General features: G+C 40.4%; 1 protein-coding gene across 2 annotated transcripts; it reads left to right on the forward strand.

Moving 5' to 3' along the window:
• The first annotated feature begins 1,444 nt into the window (after positions 1 to 1,444).
• On the forward strand, positions 1,445 to 27,310 carry LOC132396847 (neuroendocrine protein 7B2-like). Of its 2 annotated transcripts, XM_059974829.1 has the most exons (6): positions 1,445 to 2,469; positions 2,765 to 2,977; positions 15,406 to 15,555; positions 17,441 to 17,553; positions 22,815 to 22,868; positions 27,174 to 27,310. In XM_059974829.1, the coding sequence occupies exons 2-6, from the start codon at positions 2,779 to 2,781 to the stop codon at positions 27,288 to 27,290; spliced, it is 633 nt and encodes a 210-aa protein (XP_059830812.1). In that variant the 5' UTR covers positions 1,445 to 2,469; positions 2,765 to 2,778; the 3' UTR covers positions 27,291 to 27,310. The 2 variants fall into 2 exon arrangements, with proteins under 2 accessions (XP_059830812.1, XP_059830811.1); XM_059974828.1 differs by having other exon boundaries at positions 1,445 to 2,977.
• The last annotated feature ends 29 nt before the right edge of the window (positions 27,311 to 27,339 follow it).

A 27,339-nucleotide genomic window follows, 5' to 3' on the forward strand; every position in this document is an offset into this window, starting at 1 on the left:
GATGGAAAGAAGCCAATTATTGGTATAAATATTATTGTATATTGGGAGAAAAAATATAATTGTACAAACTTCGATGTTTTGGAAAGGACAAATGTGTATTTATATGACTTCTTTACTGAAGAGCCATGTTCTTTTTAACAGTCTTGTGGGATCTTCTTTGCCTATTTAGAAAGGAGATAATTTGACATCAAGTTTGAAAAACAGTACCATGCCTTGCAGTGGGTTCAGCAGGTCATAGATGCTTATTGATTAATTTATGCATTGGCATCATTGGGAGCACCTACAGTTAATGTCAATTACCTTGAGATAATGGTGGTGAGTCCCCACCTTAAATTGCTATGAACCATGGTAAAGTACTCTCAATGTGCTTTTGGGTAGAGCATTTCAGTATCTGGTGACTGTAATGGTGAATGGTGATGTAAGCTTAATAATACCTTTCCAAGACATGGCAAATGAATTCACAGATAATGAAAGTTCCAATGTGTCTGCTGCCTTTATTTCATATGTTGAAGGTTATAGATTTGACATCTGCCCAGATTTAATGCTTTGGTATCCTGAATGGGACTTGATTGTATAATCTTCAGAAGAAATTAATTGTGGCAAAGTTCAATTTCACAATAACTTGTGTGGATTCAGTCCATCCGGTCCCAACCATTAAGAAGACTATTGTGCTAATTGCATCATTTTCCCTCACCTTTGTATTGTAGCCTTATGCTTTCATTTTAACATAAATTGCTGATCTTTAAGTTGTTCTACTATCTTAGTTGATTGGGGTCTAAACCGCTGACAATGTTGGTGAAATTCTAGATTGCACAAATCTATACTACAGAAATAAGCATTTGCAGCAACTGATCTCCATATGAGCCTCCTCCTACAAATCTTTTAACCTGATGGTGATGACTCATTCCTTTCTCCTTCACAATTATTTAGCTTGCCCCTTAAATGCATCTCTGCTGTTCACCCTAGCCTCTACAAATTGTAGCCCTTCAATGTTCATCTGGATTTGGAAACACTTCCAAAGTGTTGAAAGTAAGTGTTCAGTAATATTACTGTGAACTGCCCCTTTCCCTACAAAAGGTAATAAGGTAACCGTATTATTACTACCTTTCCAAGATTCTTCTCCACTGCTAAAAAGGTCTGCTTAATTCCCAAGTGTTGCTGCAACCCTCTGATTGATTAAGCTAAACTAGTCACTAATCGTAAGATGTTGAGTTCTTCCTAGGAAGATTCCTCTCCTACAGGAAGAAATGCCACAGAGAAATATCCATGCCAACCAAGACAATGTTAGGATTTTGGACTACATGTAATACACTCTTCAATGGCACAATCATATGCCAGGTGTCCAAACAGACTTGATGTCCTTTGCGAACTTAAACATGTTTTTAAACTGCCAAATATGTAAATAAATTATAATAAGAAAATTGACACAAACACCATATTTCACTTAACTGGAATATATTACATGCCACTGGAATGCTCCTGTTCTGTGGCTCCATGTCCCCAGATAACTGTACATTAAAGGCTGTTGAATACAGAACCAGACAATTGAACAGTAATAAATGGAAAAGCTGTATCAATGGGTTACAGCTGTTAACAAGCATCCGACCCAGAACCTACAGGAACTGAAGATCCATCTTCAAGCAACACTTGGGAGAAAAACCAAAATCAGCAACTTCCAGGTGCTTGTTAGTCTCGTGTTTATTCGTTACAAAATATTGTAAGATGGAAAAGGGTGTCGGTCATGAATCATCCATTTGGGCAATGAAAAGATCATCTGCTTCTCATTGAAAATTAACATACCGAAAGCTCAGAGGTTGGCGAGCAATCATTGAGTCTATTTCTACTCAGCCAGAGACATGTATAAAACAAAACACCTCACGTTGTCATTTTAGCCTGTTCTGGAGCTTAGCACTATTTCCCATATCTTCCATGTTCTGAATATTGTGTTTAAAAAAATAGGAGCCGGTCTAGATCCAGCCGATTTCCATGAAAATGAATATTAAAATACATGAGTTTTACAGTCACGAATACAATGATCCAGGCTGCCATTTTGTAATCGGGTTTTCCTACAGCGGCTGCAAAGGGTTAATTACCTCTCAGACATTACTTATGCCACTCGGTGATGACCTGGGATTGAGCAGCATTGACTGAATGTTGCTCAGATATTGAAAAGGCAAATTATCCCTTTGCGAAATTTATTGTAACAGCCTTTCAGCAACGCTGCACACATCCTTTACTTCATCTGTCATTGGTGTGAACAGCCTGAAATCCACTGCAGCATCTGGTCCTCTAAGGTGGGTGATGTCATTGCCCTGTTGCCTTGGCAACAGCAATTAAGTTATTCACGGCAGATAAAAGGAGAGAGCACAAACAGCAAAAATAACATCACCATCTGTCTCTGGAAGGACACATTTGCCAGACGCTCAGCGACTCAAAGGTAATTCTTGTCTCCGTGAGCAGCGCAAACAGGTAACTCAGCATATTTACATCATGCAGTACGTGAAGAATGGCTGTTCTAAAAAAAAATGTAGTACCTGCTTCAAGTAAATGATTTTGAAGACAAAAATACAATGCATTTGACCATTACTGGACTTCAGTAATAATTAATGTGCTAATGTTTTATACTTCGACTGCCGATTCGGTGTTCTGTTCCATATTTTATTCACAGTGCTGTTTCTGTTTCGCTCCATTTGGTTTTTGTTTCGGATGCATGCCGTAAGTATAACAATTCTCCCACTGACTGCATTTCTCCTTCCCTGTTCAGGGTTGTCAGCTATCATGTTCAAGACGGTTTTGCTGACTCTGGTTGGCTTGGCTGTGGCTTCGGGTCACAGCTCCCAGGACGCAGACCAGGTCACTGATGCAGACATCCAGCGGTTGCTGCACGGAGTCATGGAACAGTTAGGCATTGCTCGGCCTCGAGTCGAGTACCCGGCTCACCAAGCGACAAACCTGGTTGGGCCACAGAATATTGAAGGTAAAGGGTCCTGGCATATTCTGTGCCTGGATGGAAGGAATATTTCATTTATTTGGATCTATAAAGTCAATCCTAGAAATTATTGTGAATCCACCATTAGGTAACGTATTAGACTTTTTAATATGGAAATCAGAAGAAATTAAATTAGTTTAAAGCTGAAAAGGATGCCATATCTTGCATTCCTAATGCAGTCGAAATACTGATTCAAGTGCACCATAGTGACACCGCACAATTAATATTCTATAGAGTCCTGGCCCTGGTCCCTACCTCTTATCTCTATTCATCTTTTGATAAATAGCTTATAAGCTGACATACTTGACTGTACCTCAAAGAATTTTTTACAATCATACCAACTTCTGGCAGAAAAGGAGGCCCCCCCCCCCCCCCCCCGTGGTCTTACTGATATTCTGGATCGGTTACGTGGTTAGGTAAATGTTGATAACTAGTAAACAGACAGAAATAATTTGCCACAGTTTGCATCACCATGCAGCACATTGGCCACTATTGACAGTGAGATTGTCTTTACAATCCATATGGAGCAGTACTTTTCAAACTCCTCCATCAACCTCTGGAGATCAATGATCTCACGAGGCTCAATACTTCCCAACCACTTGTGATGTAGACCATCCTAAAAATGCTGATGCTGCTCTCTCCATCACCGGTGTAGCCTTGCCCACGTTCATCCTCTCCCCTCCTTTCCTGAAGTCAACAATCAGCTCTTCAGTTTTACTGACCAGAAGTGTTGTTGTAAAACCACTCAATCAAGTGTCCTATTTCACTCTTGTAACCTTCTGTGCCTTGATAACATTGAGATATTTCTTAAATGTTCAGCATCAGATTTAATATCGCTGGCATATGTTGTGAAATTTGTTGCCTTTCTGGCAGCAGTACAATGCAATACATAGTAATAGAAAAGAACATGAATTACAACATATCCATATAAGCACTAAATAGTTAAATAAGTAGTGCAAAAATTTTAAAAATTAGTGCAGTAGTGTTCATGGGTTCAATGTCCATTCAGAAACCAGATGGTGGGGAGAGAGTGGGGAAGAAGCTGTTCCTGAATAGTTGAGTGTGTGCCTTTAGGCTCCTGTACCACCTCCCTGATGGTAGCAATGAGAATACTGCATGACCTGGGTGGTGGGGGTCCTTCATGATAGATTCTGCCTTTTTGAGGCATCGTTCCTTGAAGATGTGCTGGATGATGGGGTGGCTGATGCCCATGATGGAACTGACAGAGTTACAACTCCCTGCAGTAGCACCCCCTCGGCCCCCATACCAGACAGTGATGCAGTCGGTTAGAATGCTCTCCACCATATATCTGTAGAAATTTGCGAATGTTGTGTAAGTCTGCCTCTGCTGTCTTGAAGGGCAGTGTACTGACTCATCACAGCCTGTGATTTGTCCAACGGTACTGGTTAAGCCACAAAATGCATTTCTTTCCTGAATGTAAATACACACAGTGAAATCGGTTTGTTTCTGCATTAGTGAGCTCCTCAAACCATTAAAGCTGAATTGTTTTAGAATGTAACCTATACACTTGTCCTAATGCAGGCTGATTATGTGGATGCATTTTTTTCAAAAAGGACACAGACACTATTTCAGTACCTATCATGGCTTGGTGTGTGACACTTGTCTTTTGATAAGATGTAATGACATCAAATTTTGAAAGCACAAAATCCAGGCTGCCATTTTATACAGGCCTGAAGGTATTTCTGCCTCATTGTGTGTTGCCTCTGAGATCGGATATTAAAACAAGTTTGCAGGTTAGGTGGGTATAAATCATCTTAAAGAATCATCCAGTCAAACAGCACAAAAATGGGCCCTTCAGCCCAGCACATCTGTGCTGACCATCCAGTACCAAACTATCCCATTTACCAGGTCTGTAGCCTTTTGTGCCTTGGCAACACACAGATATTTCCTGAATGTTGTGTGCATCTGCCTCTGCCTTCTTGCTGGACTGTGTGTTCCAGGATCCTACCATCCTCTGGGAGGAAAAACATCCTTCAGGTTCCTTCTGAACCACCTATCCCTTACCCCAAACCTATTTTCTTCTGGTTTTCAGGAGATACTATGGTAGAAAGCTTCCTAACATGGTTCTGTATACCTCTATTGGGATTCCCTTGCTTCCTGCACTCCAAGAACAATCCCAGCCTGTCCAGCTTTGATCAGAACTGAAAAGCCCCATTGCAATCACATCTTTTCTCTACACAACACTTCAGCTGTGGCCTACACAATGTTTTATAATGCTCTACCTCCTGGCAATATTTTGAAGGGTTTACCCCCAGTGACTTAGCCAACATTTATCCCCCAAGCAATATTGCTAAATCCACTCAAAAGGATAATGAGGGGTAATGTTATTGGAGTAGATGCGATCCTAAAGAGAGGTATGGGATGAATACATAGAGCAGTACAACACAGCGCGGGTCCTTCAACCCATGATGTTGCACCAACCTTTTAACCTATTCCATTATCAATCTCTGGTATTAACCATTGCTGCCCTGAGAAAATATCCACTATCCACACCACCATAGTCATAGAGTCCTGAAGTTCTACAGCACAGAAATAGGCGCTTTGCCCAATCTAGTGTGCGCTCGCCAGGTTTTCTGCTGAGTCCCATCTACTTGAACCCAGACCGTAGCCCTCCATACCTCTCTCATTCAAATTTCTTTTAAATGTTCCAAATGAACTTCCATCAGCAGCTCGTTCCACACGTGTGCACCCTCTGAGAGATGAAGCTCCTGCTCAGCTTCCTATTTAAATATTTCACCTTTCACCCTAAGCGTATTGCCTCTAGTTCTCGTCTCACCAACCCTGAGGGGGAAAAACCTGCGTTCACTCACTTTATCTATATCCCTCATAATTTTGCATACCTTCTCTCGTTCTCCTATGCTCCAGAAGATAAAGTCTTAACCTTTTCATCCTTTCCCTATAACTCAGTTCCTCAACTCCTGGCAACATCTTTTTAAATTTTCTCTGTACTCTTTCAGGCTTATTCATATCATGCCTGTAGGTAAGTGACCTACAGTCACACAGTACTCTAAATTTGGCCTCAGCAATGCCATAATATCCCATCTCTTGTACTCAGAGCTCTGAATTATGGTCCAATATGCCAAAACCTCTCTTTATAAGCCTATCTACCTGTGATGCCACTTTCAAGAATTATAGACACTAACCTTGTTGTCTTCAAACTTACCAACCCTCCCTTCCACTTCCTCATCCATTTATAAAAATCACAAAATGCAGGGGTCCCAGCACAGATCCCTGCAGAACACTAATAGTCACCAGCCTCCAGACAGAATATTCTCCATCTGCTCCCTACATCTGCCTTCTGTGGGCTAGCCAGTTCCGAATCCACTCTGCCAAGTTTCCATGAATCCCATGCTTCATGATTTTCTAGATGAGTGTTCCATGGGAAACCTTGTCAGACACCTCAGAATCCACATCTACTGCTCTACTTTCTCAAAAAGAGCCAATCAACCTTGTGAGGCAGACTTAAAAGCTAAGCACATGGAGTTTCTAACATCGCTGCCTCTCTCCCTGACGCAAAGTTGCCAACACTGAGCCCCTGAGGAGACCTGCAGCTTGGCCATCTCTGAGGCTGAAGTACGCAGGTGTTTCCAACGAGTGGACACTCACAAGGCTGCGGGACCGGCTGCCAGGTGTGTTTACGGACATTTTAATCTCTCCCTCTCCCAGTGTAGAGGGTCGTCCTGCTTCAAAACATCCACCATTTTTCCTGTACCTAAAAAGACCAGGGTAACATGTCTTAATGACTGGCATCCTATCACACTCACCTCAATAATGAGCAAATGCTTCGAGGCTGGTCAGTGACTACATCTGCAGCATGCTACCACCCACACTGGACCCACTACAATACACCTACCAACACAACCAATCGACAGACAACGCAATAGCCACAGCTCCAATCTGCTAATTAAATTTGCTGACAACACTACACTGGCATAATCTCAAATAATAATTAGGCAGCTTACAGAGAAGACGTCATCACCTTGATACAGTGGTGTCAAGAAAACAACCTCTCAATCAATGTTGTAAAAACAAAGTCCTATTGTGGACTACAGGAGCAATGGAGACAGGCTAACCCCTATTGACGTCAAAAGATCTGGGGTGGAGAGGGTGAACAGCTTTAAGTTCCAGGGCGTAAACATCACCGAGAATCTCACAAGGTCTGTACATACCAGCTGTGTGGTGAAAAAGGCACAGCAATGCCTTTCACCTCAGACAGTTGAGGAAGTTTGGTATGGGCCCCCAAATCCCAAGAACACTCTACAGGGGCACAATTGAGAGCATCCTGACTGGCTGCATCACTGCCTGGTATGGGAGCTGTATTTCCCTCAATCGTAGGACTCTGCAGAGAGTGCTGCAGACAGCCCAGCGCATCTGTGGATGTGAACTTCCCACTATTTAGGATATTTATAATAACAGGTGTGTAAAAAGGGCCCAAAGGATCATTGGGGACCCGAGTCACCCCAATTACAAACTGTTCCAGCTGCTGCCATCCAGGAAATGGTACCGCAGCATAAAAGCCAGGACCAACAGGCTCTGGGACATCTTCTTCCACCAGGCCATCAGACTGCTTAATTCAAGCTGACACAACTGTATTTCTATGTTATATTGACTGTCCTGTTGTACATACTATTTATTATAAATTACTATAAATTGCACATTTAGACAGAGACATAAAGATTTTTACTCCTCATGTATGTGAAGGATGTAAGTAATAGTCAGTTCAATTCAACGTGCCTCTCACAAAGCCATACTGATTATCCCTAATAAATATTAGGACATATCTTAATAAGACAATGCTTCTCCAAATCTCATAATTCCTTTCTCTAAGAATCCTCTCCATTAGCTTGCCCACCACTAATGTAAGACTCAATTCTCTATAATTCCCAGATTATCCCTATTAGCTTTCTTGAGCAAGGAACAACATTGCCCTCTATTGTGGACCTGTACTCTTCCAGGTTGAAGAAGAGGGCGGGGAACATCACAAAGGACTCCTTCCATTCTGTGCACGGACTGTTTGAACTGCTTCTGTCTGGTAGGCACTTCAGATCCCCGCAGACTAAGACTAATAGGCACTGGAGAAGTTTTTTCCCTACTGCGGTCACTTTGCTGAACAGTTAACTGCCGGTTAACTGTCGGCTAACTATTACTTGGATTGCACTACCTGTATGTATAATCTATATTTTCATTTATATTTATCATTATTATTGTTATGAGCAGAGAGACATCTGCCGGAAGTAAATTCCTTGTATGTGCACAGGTACTTGGCGATTAAAGTCTGATTCTGATTCTGATTTGCTATTCTCCAATCCTCTGGTACTACTCCTGTGTCCAGTAAGGATGCAAAGATCATTGTCAATGTCCCAGTGATGTTCCCTTACTTCCCATATTAACCTTGTAATAGCCCATCTGGTCCCTGGGACATCCCTGGTGTTATCGTATCAGTGGAAGTGTCCTGGCACTGGGACATCCCTGGTGTTATCGTATCAGTGGAAGTGTCCTGGCACTGGGACATCCCTGGTGTTATCGTATCAGTGGAAGTGTCCTGGCACTGGGACATCCCTGGTGTTATCGTATCAGTGGAAGTGTCCTGGCACTGGGACATCCCTGGTGTTGTCGTATCAGTGGAAGTGTCCTGGCACTGGGACATCCCTGGTGTTGTCGTATCAGTGGAAGTGTCTTGGCACTGGGACATCCCTGGTGTTGTCGTATCAGTGGAAGTGTCTTGGCACTGGGACATCCCTGGTGTTGTTGTATCAGTGGAAGTGTCCTGGCACTGGGACATCCCTGGTGTTATCATATCAGTGTAAGTGTCCTGGCACTGGGACATCCCTGGTGTTATCATATCAGTGGAAGTATATTGGCACTGGGACATCCCTGGTGTTATCGTATCAGTGGAAGTGTCTTGGCACTGGGACATCCCTGGTGTTATCATATCAGTGGAAGTATCTTGGCACTGGGACATCCCTGGTGTTATCATATCAGTGGTAGTGTCCTGGAACTGGGACATCCCTGGTGTTATCGTATCAGTGGTAGTGTCCTGGCACTGAGACATCCCTGGTGTTGTCGTATCAGTGGAAGTGTCCTGGCACTGGGACATCCCTGGTGTTGTTGTATCAGTGGAAGTGTCCTGGCACTGGGACATCCCTGGTGTTATCGTATCAGTGGAAGTGTCCTGGCACTGGGACATCCCTGGTGTTATCATATCAGTGGAAGTGTCTTGGCACTGGGACATCCCTGGTGTTATCATATCAGTGGAAGTGTCCTGGCACTGGGACATCCCTGGTGTTATCGTATCAGTGGAAGTGTCCTGGCACTGGGACATCCCTGGTGTTATCGTATCAGTGGAAGTGTCCTGGCACTGGGACATCCCTGGTGTTATCGTATCAGTGGAAGTGTCCTGGCACTGGGACATCCCTGGTGTTATCGTATCAGTGGAAGTGTCCTGGCACTGGGACATCCCTGGTGTTATCGTATCAGTGGAAGTGTCCTGGCACTGGGACATCCCTGGTGTTATCGTATCAGTGGAAGTGTCCTGGCACTGGGACATCCCTGGTGTTGTCGTATCAGTGGAAGTGTCCTGGCACTGGGACATCCCTGGTGTTATCGTATCAGTGGAAGTGTCCTGGCACTGGGACATCCCTGGTGTTGTCGTATCAGTGGAAGTGTCCTGGCACTGGGACATCCCTGGTGTTATCATATCAGTGGTAGTGTCCTGGCACTGAGCTATGCATGCCATCACAAAGAAGGCATGACAGCGCATCTACTTGCTTAAACCTTGACAAACTTCTACAGATGCACAGTATCTTAATTAGTTGCACCATGGCTTGGTTTGGAAACGCCAGTGGCCAGGAACAGAGGAAAACTACACAAAGCAGTGGATACAGCCCAGTCTATCACTGGAAAAGCCCTCCCCACCACGGAACAAAATTTCTTTGCTGTTCTCTAGGGCTTGCTGTTCATCAGATATGAAATTTATTTTGGTGATGGGAAAGGATTGTACATCCCTCTGGAAATCACAAGTTCTTGACACTTTTATTATGAGACAATTTAGACCTGTTTCAAAGTTGGAAGCAGGAATTTTTCCTGGAAGATTACAGAAATGCATCTTGTTATCCAGCTTGTGACTCAAATTGATGAAGGCACTATCACCACTAAAAATCTACCCATTTTATCTGCTACATAATAAAATTATAATGGGTATGCTACCTCACAAGAGAATACAGCTCTAACTGGGCAGCCACAGTAGCGTAGCAGTTAGCACACATCTATTACAGCTCAGGGCATTCCTGAGTTCAATTCCACGCCATTCACTAAGGAGTTTGTGCGTTCTTCTCATGGAATGTGTGAGTTTTCTCCAGGTGCTCCAGTTTGCTCCCACATTCCAAAGCTGTATCAGTTGGAGGGTTAATCAGTCAATGTAAACTGTCCTATTAGCGGGATTGTCACAGGTCGCTGGGACGGCCTGGCTCAAGGGGCCAGAAAAGGCAACAGTGTGCTGTATTGCTAAATAAAAATAATCAGAGTAGAAAAGAACTGAGCAGTATAAAATCTTCTCATATCATTCCTGGGCCTCAATTCTAATTTTAAACCTAAGTGATTTAGTTAGTGGTTTCATAGGTAAGTCTGTTTTGCATCTGATTAATACTTGCTTGTTCTGTTTATGTAAACAGTCAATTAGAATTCAGAATTACATAACCATTATCACCTGAATCAGTTCTTGCACTTAAGGCTTTAAAATGATTGTCTAATATCTTCAGATTTTTCATTACCCTGAATAAGTAGCTGGCTTCCCACATCACCTTGGTGTATATGCCCCTGTGTTCTTTTGCCTGAGAATAAGTATTGCATGAGATATGGCAGTATATCTTCAGTAATAGCCTTCAAAACTGAAAATCCACATACCCAACAACATCATCCATTACACTGTCAAAATGTGAACTCACTCTCCCCACCAAAATAAACTTGTGAGATTTTTCAGTATAATCCATTCTTCGATACGTGACTTGCAATTATATGGAGCCATTCACAGCCATGGAATGTGGCAACATGCTTTTTGCCTATTATCATACATTATAGTCATTGAAACATAGAAACCTGGCATCCAATTGCTTTTGTGAATTTGCAGGAAGTGAGTTCTGTTGGCAAGGCCAGCGTTTATTGACCAACCTAAGTACCTCGAAAAGGCATCAGTGTGTTTCTTTCTTGTAAAACTGCAACCCATCCATTGGAAGTGCTGTTGGCCTGAGGATAAAAGAATGAAGGAACAGTGGCAGATGTTAAAGTTAGAATAGTTTCTGATTTGGAGAAGCTGCTCCAGGTGTTCCCACGCATTTGCCACTCTAGCCTTCAAGTCAGTAGAGCCTGTGAGTGTTGGCTGACATACAAGCTCCTTCCGTCATAAGAACATAAAAATAGGAGTAGGACATTTAGCTTCTCCAACCTGCCCCAACTATTCAATATGATCAGAGATTATCTGTCCCAGGACGTATTTTCCCTTCTCTCCCAGTTCCTTATTGTCCTCAATGCCTTGATTTTACAAAGCTTTATCTATTTCTTCTTCAAATACTTTCCCAATGATCCTATTCCCACAACCCTTCAAAGTAGAGAATTCATCATAATTATATTTAATCTATTTTTAATTTTAACTAATGATGTGGATTCAAGGATAAATGTGGCCAGGACATTGGGGATAATCACCAACTGCCTCCACCACTCTTCTTCAAAGTGCTCCTTTGCGATCCTTTACACCTCGCATTAATATCTCATCCAAGTGACAGACAGACAGACATACTTTATTGATCCTGAGGGAAATTGGGTTTCTTTACAGCCACACCAACCAAGAATAGTGAAGAAATATAGCAATATAAAACCATAAATAATTAAATAAAAACAAGTTAATCATGCCCAGTGGAAATAAGTCTAGGACCAGCCTATTGGCTCAGGGTGTCTGACACTCCAAGGGAAGAGTTGTAAAGTTTGATGGCCACAGGTAGGAATGACTTCCTATGACACTCAGTGTTACATCTCGGTGGAATGAGTCTCTGGCTGAATGTACTCCTGTGCCTAACCAGTACATTATGGAGTGGATGGGGGTCATTGTCCAAGATGGCATGCAACTTGAATGAGTTTGTTGATTCTGTTGGTGTCTGCTACCCTCAGCCTGCTGCCCCAGCACACAACAGCAAACATGATAGCATTGGCCACCACAGCCTCGTAGAACAGCACCTCCAACAGAATACACAGCAAGAAAACATGGCAATATTCCACTGCACTCTTGACAAACCCACATGGATGACTCTTTACAATCAATGGCATGTGTGATCCCTCTCTAACTCCTTCCTCCTCACTGTCCAGCAGTTCTGTAAATGTTACCCATCCTATTCAGACCATTGTCACTGGAAGGATCCCCAGTTTGAACTACCCTGTTGAAGGTGTCAACAGAAATAACCTTCTACTCTTACTATCTGCCTCCCCTGTTGCACCACTGCAAGCTACTCTGTTTAAGCTAATTCTTCTAAATGTGAGATCCCTTTCAAATAAGACTTCTAAAATGATTTTATTACTTCTATAGACTTTGTTTTTATATTCTTAACTGAATAATTGTTAAAGCCAATTGAATACAGTGCTGCCTTTGAATACAGCCTGTTATCTGAACTGTGTTCCCTTGATTATAACAGTTTCAGCCTCTGAAGGCCTAGTGGCCAAGGTGGCGGGCTGGCCACAGTGCTCAAAAAGCATTTTAGGTGTAATCTACTGTAACAATTTTTCAAGTTTTGAGGTATATATGTTTAGATGTAGTATGGATCTTGTTCTCTCTTATCATTTATTGCCCTCCTATATTCAATGCCTGCTTTCTCTCGGAATTCTCAAAATTCTCACCTTCTATTATTGCAATTACAACAGGCTTGTAATCACTGGTAATTTCAATATTCAAATTAATGACCTCTCAAACGTGAACTGTATGGCAGCTGAATTTATGAACTTACTTGACAGCCTGGATCTTGTCCAATGTGTCACTGAGTCTACCCATTGACTTGGAAATAAACTTGACTTAGTAATGACAAAAGGGTTAAATACTATTAATGGCTCTCTGTCTGATATCACCATCTCTGATAAATCTTGTGTACATTTCGATGCCCTACTGCCTGTAACCAAGACCACAAAAGAAATTACAGTTAAAAATCGGTTTCTTGATGCTGCAACAAAACTTAAATTCTCTGAGCTAACTAGTTTATCTGAATTCCCATGTGACCTAAACTGTTCAGTAAATGAAATAGTTGATTCTTTCAACAATAACTTGACAAATATATTAAACACAGTGGACCCACTTGGGGTTATAAAGAAGTCACTTAGTAAAACATCACCATGGTTAGATTCTGTTTGCAAACTCAAGAGATCATGCAGAGTAGCTGAGAGAAAACTGGGCTAAGAAGTCCACCGTAATATTTTCAAGGAAAAACTAGGCTCCTGTAACACTGCTATACACTCTGCAAGAAAGACCCATTTTTCCAAAATTATTACAGAGAATAGCACCAATTCAAGAATATAGTTCTCAACTATAAACTGTCTGTTGAACACCACCCCAACCTGTAACGTCCTCTGTCAAGCATTTACCACAAAATGTGAGGAATCTGCAATATTCTTATCTATAAAATTACCTCCATTAGAATATGGCTACAGATGCTGATAACCTCTACAGCCGATCTTGTAAAGCAACGGCAACAATGTTGAAATTTGTAAGTAATATCTGATTCAGAACACTATAAAATTATAACAAAGAGTAAACCGTTTACTTGCTGTCTCAACTTTGTCCCTATGACACTTTTTAAGGACTCTTTCAATAGAATTTTCAATTCTGTTAGGAAAATTTTTAAGTCATCTGGATGCCTTCAAAATTGCGGCTATTAAACCCCTACTTAAAAAGCCAAATCTCGATGGTGAGATACTAGCTAACTACAGGCCTATATCAAATTTTCTTTTCATGGGCACAATTCTTGAGAAAGCCATTTTCAACAAAAGGAATACTTTTCTGAAGGAGAATAATACTATAGAAAAGTTTCAGTCAGGTTTTAGAGCAAACCATGCACAGAGACGGCCCTTACCAACATTCTCAGAGACCTTGCGCTCAGCATTGATGCCAACAGAGTCTCAGTTCTAATTCATCCAGATTTAAGTGCTGCCCTTGACACAATTAACCACATTTTCCTAGATCGCCTTTGTCTCTCGTGTAGTGCCTTTAATTGGCTTCATTCATATATCTGAGAGAAAATTGTTTGTCTTGTTGTGGGGACCCTTTTGCGAAGGGATACAAATCTAAAAATTGGATGAGCAATAATTTCCTAAACCTAAATGAAGATAAAACTGAAATACTTTTGGTTGGTCCCAAAGCCAAAAGAGATAAACTTCTTGATAAACTTGGGAACCTGGCTTCCCTTGTAAAGGGGCAGTAACAGACCTGGGTTCAGATTTGAATTTTAAATCCCACATTAAGAAAGTGACCAGAGCAGCATTTCTACACTTAAGGAATATTGCAAAGGTATGTCCATTTCTATCGTTTAATGATGCTGAAAAACTAATTTGTGCCTTTATATTGAATAGACTAGATTATTGCAGTGTACTTTTTTATTGGCCTTCCAAAGCAATCTATTGGCAAACTTCAAAGCGTTTAACTAACACCAGGATGAGGGAAAATATCACAGCTATCCTACCTGCTCTGTGTTGGCTTCCATTTTCTTTTAGAATTGATCTGAAAGCTATCTTACTTATTTAGAAAGCTCTTAGTGGTCTGGGACCAGAGTACATCACAGAATCATTTTCATTTTATAACCCTGCTCAAACTCTCAGGTCTTCTTCTGCCTGTATCTTAAATTTAAACAATCTCCCTCGAAAGATAATGGGCAGGCCAGCTTTTTTGAACTATACTCCTAAAATGTGGAATTCAATACCTAAAACTGTAAGAGATGTAGACCTACTTGACATTATTAAACACCGATTTTAACTAACGTCTTTTTGTTTTCATTTTCATTTTTATTTTATTTTCATGTTTACACTTTATCCCATTGTAAAGCACTTTGAATTTCATCATCTGTATGAAAAGTGTTCTATAAATAAGTTATTATTAAAATGTTTGAAATGAAATGGTGAAAAATGAACATACTGTGAAGAAGTTCTGAATTTTAATATGTTTCTTCAAAAATAATTTGTTTTTTTGCTCATTCCTCACATTTTCTTCTTTGGTCTCTGATCTTTGAAGACTGAGCTGATCTAAGAAGGGGCTTGAGGAAGTGGAATTGGCTCTGGGAACTTCATTGAGCTGGGTCTAGCTTTCAACATGACATCTCAGACTCTAAAGGCGCTGTATAAAATCAAGATGTTCTTTCTTGTGTGGTCTTTAGGTGGCGCTCATGAAGGGTTGCAGCACCTGGGTCCCTATAGCAACATTCCCAACATTGTGGCTGAGCTCACAGGAGATAATGTTCCAAAGAATTTCAATCAAGATCAAGGCTACCCAGATCCACCCAACCCCTGTCCACTGGGGCGAAAAGGTAATTCACACTGCTCAGGGCAGCTTCTAATTCCAACACAACTGTCTAAATTGGTAAACACAAGGAAATCTGCATATGCTGGAAATTCAAGCAACATACACAAAATGCTGGTGGAACACAGCAGGCCAGGCAGCATCTATAGGGAGAAGCACTGTCGATGTTTCGGGCTGAGACCCTTCTCTTACTATCTTTCAGTTAGTCGTGACGAAGGGTCTCAGCCCGAAATGTCGAGTGCTTCTCCCTATAGATGCTGCCTGGCCTGCTGTGTTCCACCAGCCTTTTGTGTGTGTTGTCTAAATTGGTAATTGGTTTATTATTGTCATATGCACTGAGATACATGGAAAGCTTTTGTACACACATCATCCACATCCACATCATTCCATATAGCAGTGCAAAAGAAAAACAAACATGCAGAATATAGTGTTATGGCTGCAGAGAAAGAATATTCAAACATTTATGGTAATTCCCAATTAATGTGCTTTAGTGAATCATCATAATTATGTGATGCTCACCCTAGCGATGTTTGTAAGAATAATTTACTGCAGTTCATTCTGGTTTTGCATGATTGAATGTTTGTTCAGATTTACAAGAATGAAATTGACTAATTTGTTGAGTAATGTTGCCCAGAATAATATCCTTTATTTTTAAAATAAGTCATAAAGAGACTGAGTTAGTTTCCATTCAATCAACCTAATATGGCAAACGTTGCTGATGAAATATGATATGGAAAAATTTGAGATCATTCACCTCTTGTGCACAAGATAGTAAAACAGTCCCTGGTACACAAATCATGTTTAAGGAAAGCAGGAGTAAGAAAACTGGAAATGATCAACTGTAATAGGGAAGATACTTGGATCTCTGTTGAAGGGTGTGATAACAGTATAACTATTAAAAAATGGAATTGAACCCAGTTACTATGGATTTATGAAAGAAAAATCATGCTTAGCTAATCAATTAGAGATAATGCAGGAGCACATGAAGGTGGGGATAGATAATCTACTGGCATGGATTGAGAGTAGGTTGCCAAATGTAAAGTATAGAGTAGGATGGGTCTTTGAGGTTGTTTGGCTATGACTAGTAGGGTACCAGATGGACTAATGCTGGAATCCACAATGAAGAAATTTGTAAGTTGCATTTAGGGAGAATAGTTCCCTTAGCTGAGGAGTCTAGGAAGTCAACACGGTTTGGCCATTCAGTACTGAGAGTGTTTATAACTGAGCACTTGGTGAACCCTTAGAGTACTCAGCCATGAAGGAGTGGATGCTCAGTCAGTGAGTTCATTGAAAATAGAGACAAATAAATTTCTGAATATTAGATGAATCAAGACATACGAGGACAGTGCAATAAAATAGGACAGAGATAGATCACTTTTGATTTTGCTAAATGGTGAAGAAGGCTTGCAAGGTCAAGTGACGTTCTCCTTCTCCTGAATTTTATATTTTAATTAACAGTCTGGGGTTTAAAAACTGAGCTCCCTACTCTTCCACCCTGTAGGAATTACTATCAGTTCAATGCAGCTCTCCAATACATTCTGAATGACATCTTGGATGAGAAATAATTCCTGGCCTTGTCAGCAAGGTTCAACCCCGACTCATGTATATTCAGTGGCCACTTTATTAGATACAGGAGTGGAACCTGGTGTGGTCTTTTGTTGCTGGCACTAATCATCATTCCATGGTCAAAGTCATTTAGATCACAGTTCTTGCCTATTATAATGTTTGGTCTGAACAACAACTGAACCTCTTGACAATGCCTGCAACACGATTAGCTGATTAAATATTTGTATTAATGAGCATGTGTAAAGTGGCCATAGAATGTAAATAAACTGTGCTTAAACTGGGATCTGCTCACAAGATGATAAAACAAAGTATACAATTGTTTTCAGCTTCTGATGGATGCTTGGAACACATTCCTGACACAGCCAAATTCAGCAGTGAATACCAGAGCCATCAAAACCTGTTTAATTCAGAGCATAAATATCCGGCAGGAGGGAAATGGGTAAGTAAGGGAAAGAATTCTGTTTCCATTTCAATCCAAATTCTGCCTAGTCGTTGCAATGACTCACCTTTTCGCAGTACATAATTCAATCAGTGTACTTGGCTAAAACAAATTAATTGTGGTTTTGAACCTTCCGATGCAGTCCACAGATCAAGTTTTGTTTTATTTGTATTGTTTATTTTTATCCTCAATGAGTGTTATGATTTTTCTCCTTGGAAATTTTCATTACGAGGATTTGATGGGCTACATCTGCTACAATATTGATTAGTACTATTGTTAATACCTGGTGGAAGCTGATCCATAGAAAATTAAAAGGAACAACTAATGGAGAATGAGCTTTCAGAGTCTGGGTTAAAAGTGAGAGCATAACTAAAGAGAACAGAAGGAAAGTAATATGCACAAAATGCTGGAGGAACTCAGCAGGTCAGGCAGAATCGAAGGGAAGTGAACAGCGTTTTGGGCCGAAACCCTTCAACAGCCAGAATAAAAGGCAGAAAATGTTGCTGATGCAGAGCAAATGACTCAGTATCTGAAATGCAATGTATTTTAGCAAGTCATTATTAATCACATTAATAATCTATAACACATGGGGAATAAAACAACTGACTTATCATGGGTTAATCTGTAAAATTACCCAAACAAATCAGAATCAGGTTTACTATCACCAGCATATGTCATGAAATTTGTTGTCTTTGCAGCAGCGGTACAAAACAGAAAAAAAAACTGAATTAGTGTGTGTGTGTGTGTGCGTGCAAAAATAAAATGTGGTGAGATAATGTTCAAGGGTTCAATGACCATTCAAAAATCAGATGGCAGAGGGGAAGAAGCTGCTCCTGAGTTGATGAGTGCGTGCCTTCAGGCTTCTGTACCACCTTCCTGATGGTAGCAATGAGAACAAGGCATGACCTGGGTGGTGGGAGTTATTAATAATGACATCACTCCTTGATGATATTACAGAGACCTATGCTCATGATGGAGCTGACTGAGTTTACAACTCCCTGTAGATCTGCAGTAGCCACCCCTAACACCCCACCACCAGACGGTGATGCAGCCAGTTAGAATGCTCTGTACGGGAAATTTGTGAGTGTTTTTGTGACATACCAAATCTCCTCAAATACCTGATGAAATATAGCCACTGTCGTGCCTTCTTTGTAACTGCATCGATATGTTGGGTCCAGGTTAGATCCTCAGAGATGTTGACACCCAGGAACAGTTCAACCGGTTGTTTGAAGAGGCATTAATTAAGTTACAAAGTAAAATTTGTTTGAAAATTAAGACCCCTAGAGCAAAATACACGGTTTTCAATTGAGTTGGGTGTTGAACAGTTTCAATTCAACCTTATGGTCAACATTACATAGAATATAGCGAAAACACAGGTTCCCTACGCAGGTCATCCTCAACATGGATGAACACCCCTCCCGCCCCCCGCCCCCCCCGGGCTATGTGCTGAGCCACTACCGTACACTTTGCTCACACACAACTGCACAGCTAAACACCCAAGTAATCACATTTTCAGGTTTGCTGATGATGTGACAGTAGTTGGGCTCATCACCAACGAGAGGAAGTGGAAGAGCTCAAGGCCTGGTACCAGGCAACTATCCTTTTCCTCAATGTCAATAAGTCAACGGAGAAGGTTATCCACTTCAGTAGAACTCACAACAGTGGCACAGAGTGGAAACTGTGAACAGTTTCAAACTCTGGGGAGTGCACATCTTGCATAAACTTTTGTGGTCCCAGAACACATCCTACGCAAACAAGAAAGTTCATTGAGGCCTCTGCTTTCTGAGGAGGGTGAAGAGAGCTGGGCTATGCCTGGCAATATTCATGCCCTTCTATGAATGCATAGTAGAGAACATCCTTAAATGCTGCATCACTACTTGGTTTGAAACTACACCACGACAGACAGGAAGACTCTACAACGGATAGTCAAAACTGCCTAGTGCATTACCAGTCTACCTGCCATCAAGGACATATATACAGAAAGATGCTGGAAAAAGGCCAGTAACATCATGAAGGATCCCACCCACCCTGCTCCTAGACTGTTTGTCCCACTCCCGTCAGGGAAGAGGCTATGTAGCAGCCACACCAGGGCCACTAGACTCAAAGACAATTATTTTCGCAAGCTGATCAACACTTACACCCACTAACCCCCCCCCCCCCCCCACCACCACCATTATTTTATCATTTCCTATCAGTCACCTTATGTACCTGTACCCTGTACCCAGCGTCACTTTATGAACATACAATCTATGTATATAAGCTATCTTATGTGTTTGTATTATGGTGTTTTTATATTATTATGTTTTGGTTCTGTATTGATCCAGAATAACAATTATTTTGTTCTCCCTTACATTTGTGTACTGGAAGTAACATTGAACAATCTTGCAGAAGAAACATTGAAGAAAACACAACAAAAGCTTGTTATTCTTCTGGCCTCTGGCAGCTTTCTTAAACTTCACTATTATGTAGGCATTGTGACTCATGGTCTTTCCCTCTGCCTGTTCAACTGTTATTTCAAATTCAAGTGCAATGAAAAACTTCCTTGCAGCAGCATCATAGACACATAGTATTAGATAAGCCTCACCTCATCAGGTCAATAGAAAATACAATTTCTCTGGTTCTTCTTTCTGCTCTGGACCATCTTCACAACTGGGAATCATGTCAGGCTGCAGTTTTCTACAGTTCGCCATTTAATAAAATCGTCCCATCCAAATTCACCTTCAAGAACTGTAGCTCCCTCTGAAACCAGATACTTGACTTCCTCAGTGAGAGACCTCAATCAGTGAGGATAGGTAACATCCTGGCTGATTATTTACACAGTTGCATCTCAAGATGTGTGCTTCGGGCCCTGTTCTACTCTCCATACACATAGCTGTATGGCTAAGCATTGCTTGAATACCATTGCTGATAGTAAAATTTGCTGATGACACTATTCATATGACATATCACAGGTGGCAATCAATTAGTTTTCTGGAGAAGATTGGATACCTGGTTGACTGGTGCTGCAGCAACAACCTCTCACTCAATGTCATCAAAATTAAAGAGCTGTTTGTTGACCAGGAAGGGGAAGGAGAGTGATACCTGAGGGGATTCGTAGTGACAAGAGTCAGCAGTTTTAAATTCCTGGATGTCCCTCCCCACCAACGGTAGTATCAAGGAAGTGTTACTTCAAGAAGGCAACATCTCTCATCTTCTGGGCCATACCATATTCTTGTAGCTACAATTGTTCAGGAAATACAGAAACAAAGTCCCACACTGCCAGGTTCAAGAACGGCTACTCCCCTTCAACCATTCGGTTGAGCCTACTGGTGAAACCTAATCACTACAGTTTAGTAATATGACCACTTTAACCATTTTGCACTGGAACAGACTTTGTTCTAATTGTGTTTTTTCTTTTAAAATAGTATATTATTAATGTTTTTCTTATGAACTTTGTGGAGAAAGGAAAGCTGGTGAGGACGGGATAGGAAATTCCAGAGCTTTCAGTCAGTCATCTCCATTGATCACCAAGATCAGTAGCCAGAAAAGTTCAAAACTGAGATTTGTGAGATACTGTTGAGCTGGAAGAGATGACCATGGATATATTTCAAATCAGATGATAAACATTTTTTTAAAAAATGAGACGTTACCCATGAGAAGACAACATGGACCGTGGATATGGTGGTAATATGAGCAGAGAGGTTTGGGTAAGTTCATGTTTATGGTGGTTGATGGTAAGAGAAATGGAAGATAAAATTCATTAAAGAAAGCATTGGAATAGTTATATCTGAAGTTAACTACAATATGCTTAAGCCTATCAGCAGAAAAGTACTGTAAATTGCAAAGGCTTCCTGTTTCCTGTTCCTCTTTTCTAAACTGCATCTTTATTGCTTTACTGGCTTCTCCATCACAACATATTGTATATGAACTTGATTTCCCCTACTTCATGTTCTTACTTTTTTTTAGGCCTGACCAGTTGGAAAGGTGTATTCCTATCAATGAGATCCTCAATTACGCCCATGATAACTGGAATTAAGAGATTTGTGATAGAAAATATTGGCTAGAGCCTGAAAGTTAATGGACTAGGAACCCAGACCTTCTGATCAGGATATAACTACAGTATGTAATCCTGGCACGTTGGTATGTTCTTCAAGAAAAGCCAAGATACATACTACAATTATATAGCGCCTGATTTTAGGGCTGATGGGTTTGTTCTACAGGGATGGTAGTCTGAGCACAGATGCTCTAGAGTTTAGGAAAATGCAAGTTGATTTTATCAAAATGTACACAGTTGACACAATTGCTTTACAGCACCAGCAATTACCGATCGGGGTTCAATTCCCACCATTGTCTGTAAGGAGTCTGTACGTTGAACCATGTGTGTTTCCTCCCACATTCCAAAGATGTATGGTTACTGTTAGCAAGCTGTGGGCATGCTATGTTGGCATCAGACGCATGGTGAAACTTGCAGCTACCCCCCACACAAAATCTGCTGATTTGATTTCATTTGACACAAATAATGCTTTTCACTACGTTTTGATGTATATGTGACAAATAGAGCTAATAATTAAATATCCTGTTATGCTATTGATACCTACGATGAATTTCCAAGCTAGTCTTAGTCAAGTATTCAGCTTAGTTGCATTGATATTACACAGTTTAGAACCTTGAATTCTTTTCAGGGGTTTAGCCCTTGATGTTCCACTTGCCTACATGGACACAATGGGAGCTGTCAGTCCCAACACAGGTCCTGGGGCTATAAGCCAGTAGTTCGAACTTCTGCATCAGTGCACTGCCTTAATATTATTAGGTTTCTAGTTTCTTTAGTGATATTATGTCATTATTCTTTGCAATCCTTGTAATTCAAAGATTTTTATGTCTGGGGCAAAAAAAACTTAGTTGCCACAAAAAAATTCACATTATATGTCAGTAATAATAAATCTGATTCTGAAAAAATAATGCATTCTGCCAAGGTGACTTCAACTATGAGCGACAAGCTATTATTTTAAATAGGAAAGTTAATTAATGACATCAGCTCACCTGCTGGAGAACACAGAATTGCAGCAACTACTGTACTAGTTTGTAATGTGCTGTGCTGCTGTTGCAAAGTTATTTTATGTCAATCATACCATGTATGCATGTTTATAATACACTTGAACTTGAGCTATGCTAACTTGCAATAACCATAAGGAACAAAGAAATTCCCTTATTTTACTAATTATTTATCATGTTACAGATATTGAACTGTGAATAAGTTTAAACATGTCTAAATTTCCTCACAGAACAAGAACATGATGTATGGAAATATGAAAAGTGCAGCAAGGAGGAGAAAAAGGGTAAATTTTATTTAAACTTTCCTTTCTGTTTAGAGCATTAGAAATGAAAGCAAAGTTAGGCTCATGTCAACACTCAAGTCTGCTTCAGTATTTATAAAAATCATGACCAATTCATAACTCAAAAAATAAATATTATATACATCCACAGGTACTACATATACATATAAAATCCTAAGACTTTTGCAAAGTACTGTATTTGTCAATATGGAGTGGAGAGCAAAGGCGGAGTGTGGGGCAGGTGGCAGAGTGCCAAAGGCAGGGGATGGCATGGGTGCAGACCCACCCAACCCTGAGACACCATGCAAGGTCATTGATTCCAAACCACTGCTTTCCTGGCCATTACAGAATGTCTCTCTAGTACTTCCAGCTCCCTCTCCTCTGCCTTTCCCTTTTCCCAACCATGACTCCCCTCAACCTGCCCCCTTCCCACTCTCAGTCCACAATCAAGGCACATATCAGAATCATATTTATGATCACTCGCATCATTAAGTTTGCAGGTTTTTGGGCAGTACAGTGCAATACATAAAATTACTACAGTACTGTGCAAAGGCCTTAAGCACCCTCGTTATATAGATGTGCCTCACTATACAGAAGTTTACAAGTAGATGCAGTGTGTAGTGATACGACTTTGAGGAAGACAGGAAGATGATCAGGCAAAATTGCAGTGGGATGAGTCGATGTGCAACATGGGGGCAAAATCGAAAAGGGTGATGAATATAGGACTAAAAGTGCTATACTTGAAAGCACACAATATATGGAATAAGATAAATGATGTAGCACAAATAGATTGGCAGGTATGACACTGTGGGCATCACTGAGCCATGGCTGAAAGAAGATCATAATTTGGAGCTTAACATCAAAGAATACACATTGTATCAAAAGGACAGGCAGGTAAGGCAGAGGGATAGGGTAAAAACACCCTGATGGGAGCAATGTTCCCCTAATTTTTTAGTAGTCAGTGTATGCAAAAATCTTATTTGTGCAAATCTTTTTCCTGTGACAAAAGTATGTGCGCACTGAATGCACACATGGCACCGTTTATGTAGGTTTACAAAATATTTGAACTAAAACTGCACAGAATAACAGCAAAATAACATACATATTTAAGTCACTCAGTTATTTTTCCTCTCTCCTATCTTTGGCATTTACCCATTCTTTGTAAACTCTATCTAAACTAATAGAACTTCCATCCAATTGATAGCTTTTGATTCTCATTAACATATCCAAATGACATTCACTTAAACGGTTTCTCAGCTTGTTTTTGAGTTGATTCATTTGGCTAAAACCTCACTCAGTCTGCGCTAGAAACGAAATGTTCCCCCGATGTCCATCAACTGTGCAAGGTCGCAAAACTGTTCATTTTGAAGTACAAATGCCACCACTTGAGCAAAGTTTGAGATCAGTTTGGATTTAATTTTTCTTGCACAGAAAATTTGAAATCATTAAACTGTCAAACTATTTCAGTATTTTCAGCTAGAAAATCAAGATATATTAGACGTAAGGCATTATTAACTTGTTCATCGCCACATGTGAAGTCACAATCTGCAATTGCGGAGAAATCAAAAGCTGACCATTCTTGTACCTATCTTCAGGAAACCTTTCTTCTAAATGAACACAAAGACTATTTCTAAAAGTCAACAGTGAACTTGTATCTACTGTGATGTTGTCTTCACATTGTTGGCTTAGTGAAACTTTGTCACTCCATGAAACATTGTCTAAAATATTATTTTTAATAAGTATAATTATTAATTACTACATTATTTTAGGTAACTAACCTTTTGTGCACACATGAATTTCCTTTGTGCGCGCTCACAGCTTAGAAGGAACATAGGATGGGAGTTACATTCAGTCCTCCAAGCAGTAATCAGGATGTGGGAAACAAATTACAATAGGAGATAGAAAAGGCATGTGCAAAAGGGGAATATTATGACAGTAATAGAGGATTTCAGTATGTAGGTAGATTGGTGCTGATCTTGGACACCAAGAGAGAGAATGTGTAGAATGTCTACAAGATGCCTTTTCAGAGCAGCTTGTGGTTGAGCCCACTGAAGAAAAGGCAATTCTGGATTGGGTGTTGTGTAATGAACCAGATTTGATTAGGGAGCTTAGCTATAGGAATCCTTAGGAAGCAGTGAGAGAATATGATAGAATTCACCCTGCAGTTTGAGAGGGAAAAGATAAAGTCAATGTATGAGGGAGGCACTAGCCAAAGTTGATTGGAAGGAGACACAAGCAAGGATGACAGCAGAAAAACAATGGCTAGTTTCTGGGAGCAATTCAGTAAGTGCAGGATAAATACATCCCAAAGATGAAGTAGTATTCTAAAGGAAGGATAAGGCAACCAATGGCTGACAAGGGAAGTCAAAGACAGTATAAAAGCAAAAGAGAAGGGCACACAGTATTGCAAAAATTAGTAGGAATTTAGCTGACTGGGAAGTGTTTAAAAACCAGCAGAGGGCAACGAGAAAGCCATAAGGAGAGAAAAAATGAAATATGAATGGAAGCTAGCCAATAATACAAGAGGATGCAAAAGGTTTTTCCAAATATCTAAGGAGTAAAAGAGAGAAATTCAATAACCGACCACTGAAAAGGGTGGAGGAACTTAATAGCTTGCGTCAGTCTTCACTGGAATACACTAGCAGAATTCCAAAAATGCAAGTGTCAGAAGGCAAAAGTGAGTTTTCTTGCTATTACTAAGGAGAAGTTGCTTGGGAAGGGGAAAAGTCAGAAGGTAAATAAGTCACCTGGACCAGATAGACTACACCTCAGAGTTCTGAATGAGGTAGCTTAAGAAATTCTGGTGGCATTAGTTACGATCTTTCAAGAATCACTAGACTACTGAGGACTGGAAAATTGCAAATGTCACTCCATTATTTAAGTAGGGAAGAAGGCAGAAGAAAGGAAATTATAGGCCAGTTAGCCTGTATTCAGTGGTTGGAGAAATGTTGGAGTTCATTATTAAAGATGAGTTACATGGAGTCACAGGATAAAATATGCCAAAGTAAGCATGGTTTCCTTAAGGGGAAATTTTGCCTGACAAATTTAATGGAATTATTTGAGGAAATAACAGGCAAGATAGGCAAAGGAAAGTCAGTGAATGTTGTTTATTTCAATTTTCAGAAGGCCTTTGACAAGGCGCTGCACATGAGGCTAATTAACAAGAGCCCACTGTATTACTGATGCAGCAAAGATACTAACATGGATAGAAGTTTGGCTGACTGTCAGGAGGGAAAAGTGGAGATAAAGGGACCTTTTCTGGTTGGCTGCTGGTAACTACTGGTGTTCCACAGGGGTCTGTGTTTAGGTCGCTTCTTTTCATGTTATATGTCTATAATTTGGATGATGAAATTTTTGATAGCTTTGTGGCCACGTTTGCGGACGATACGAAGACAGTTGGAGGGGCAGGTAGTGTTGAGGAAGCAGGAGTCTGCAGAAGGACTTAGACAGATTGGGAAAATGGGTAAAGAAGTGACAGATGGAATATAGTGTATGGTAGAATGAATAAAGGTGCAGACTTTTTTTTAAATCGATGAGAAAATTCAAAATTAAGAGGTGCAAAGAAACTTGGGAGTCCTTGTGCAGGTTTCCCCAAAGGTTAACTTGCAGGTTGAGTCAGTAGCAAGGAAGCCTAATGCAGTGTTAGCATTTATTTCAAAAGGATTAGAATACAAGAGCAAGGATGTCATGCCAGTCATTTAACAGTTAATAAATCTTGAGGGAGTGATTTCTGTCAAAGGGCAAAATCGGCAGCAAACTATTACAAAGCCTATTTGAAGGTTTAGATTTAAAACAATTCTTTTCCTGCTTTATCATTATAATATGAATGTCCCTGTGCTGCCAAAGTCAGAGTAATGCAAATTTAGCATCCAAACTGATTAGGTCATAGGTTCCCACCTACCCAAGATGCTCCAATAGCCAGAAGGTGCTACAATATACTTTGAGATACTTCAAATGTCAAGGGATTGGAAATGGTTTTCAAGAAAGGCAGAGGAGTTGAGGTCCATGTGCAAGAAGGAGTCTTGAACATGTGTGTTAGTTTCTTATGAGATCATCTTGACATTACAGTTGAAACCTGTGATAGGAAACACTAAACTGCTATTTATTGCTTAAAATGCCTGCTAACATTCATTCAAACCATTTCTAGCAAGTTTCACCTCCATCATTAAGGTGGTCTTGGTTGAAATTAACATTTATATTCAAGACCACACTTTGAGCACCTAGAGCTTTTTGCATATTATTATAAAGTTTCAAAAATATTATCTCAATAATAGGCGGCAAATACTAAAATGATGCTTAAATTTCCAGAGCTTGAATCCATACCTGCAAGGGAAGAGACTCGACAACGTTGTTGCCAAGAAGTCAGCTCCTCATTTCTCTGAAGAGGACAAAAGTGCCAATGAGTTTATCATTAACCAAATTTAGAGTATCTCAACTTACTGTGTCAGATATGAATCAATCATCACATCTCAAT

The sequence above is a fragment of the Hypanus sabinus genome, chromosome 7, assembly GCF_030144855.1.
Source record: "Hypanus sabinus isolate sHypSab1 chromosome 7, sHypSab1.hap1, whole genome shotgun sequence".
In the NCBI taxonomy this organism is placed as follows: domain Eukaryota; kingdom Metazoa; phylum Chordata; class Chondrichthyes; order Myliobatiformes; family Dasyatidae; genus Hypanus; species Hypanus sabinus.

What these genes read in the sequence shown, in the direction of transcription:
- LOC132396847 (XM_059974828.1), top strand. Translation starts at nt 2,707, where the DNA reads ATGCATGCCGTAAGTATAACAATTCTCCCACTGACTGCATTTCTCCTT. An exon ending in ATCCGGCAGGAGGGAAATGG is followed by an intron (nt 17,554 to 22,814) that starts GTAAGTAAGGGA and finishes ATTTCCTCACAG; the next exon opens with AACAAGAACATGATGTATGG. An exon ending in CAGCAAGGAGGAGAAAAAGG is followed by an intron (nt 22,869 to 27,173) that starts GTAAATTTTATT and finishes TTAAATTTCCAG; the next exon opens with AGCTTGAATCCATACCTGCA.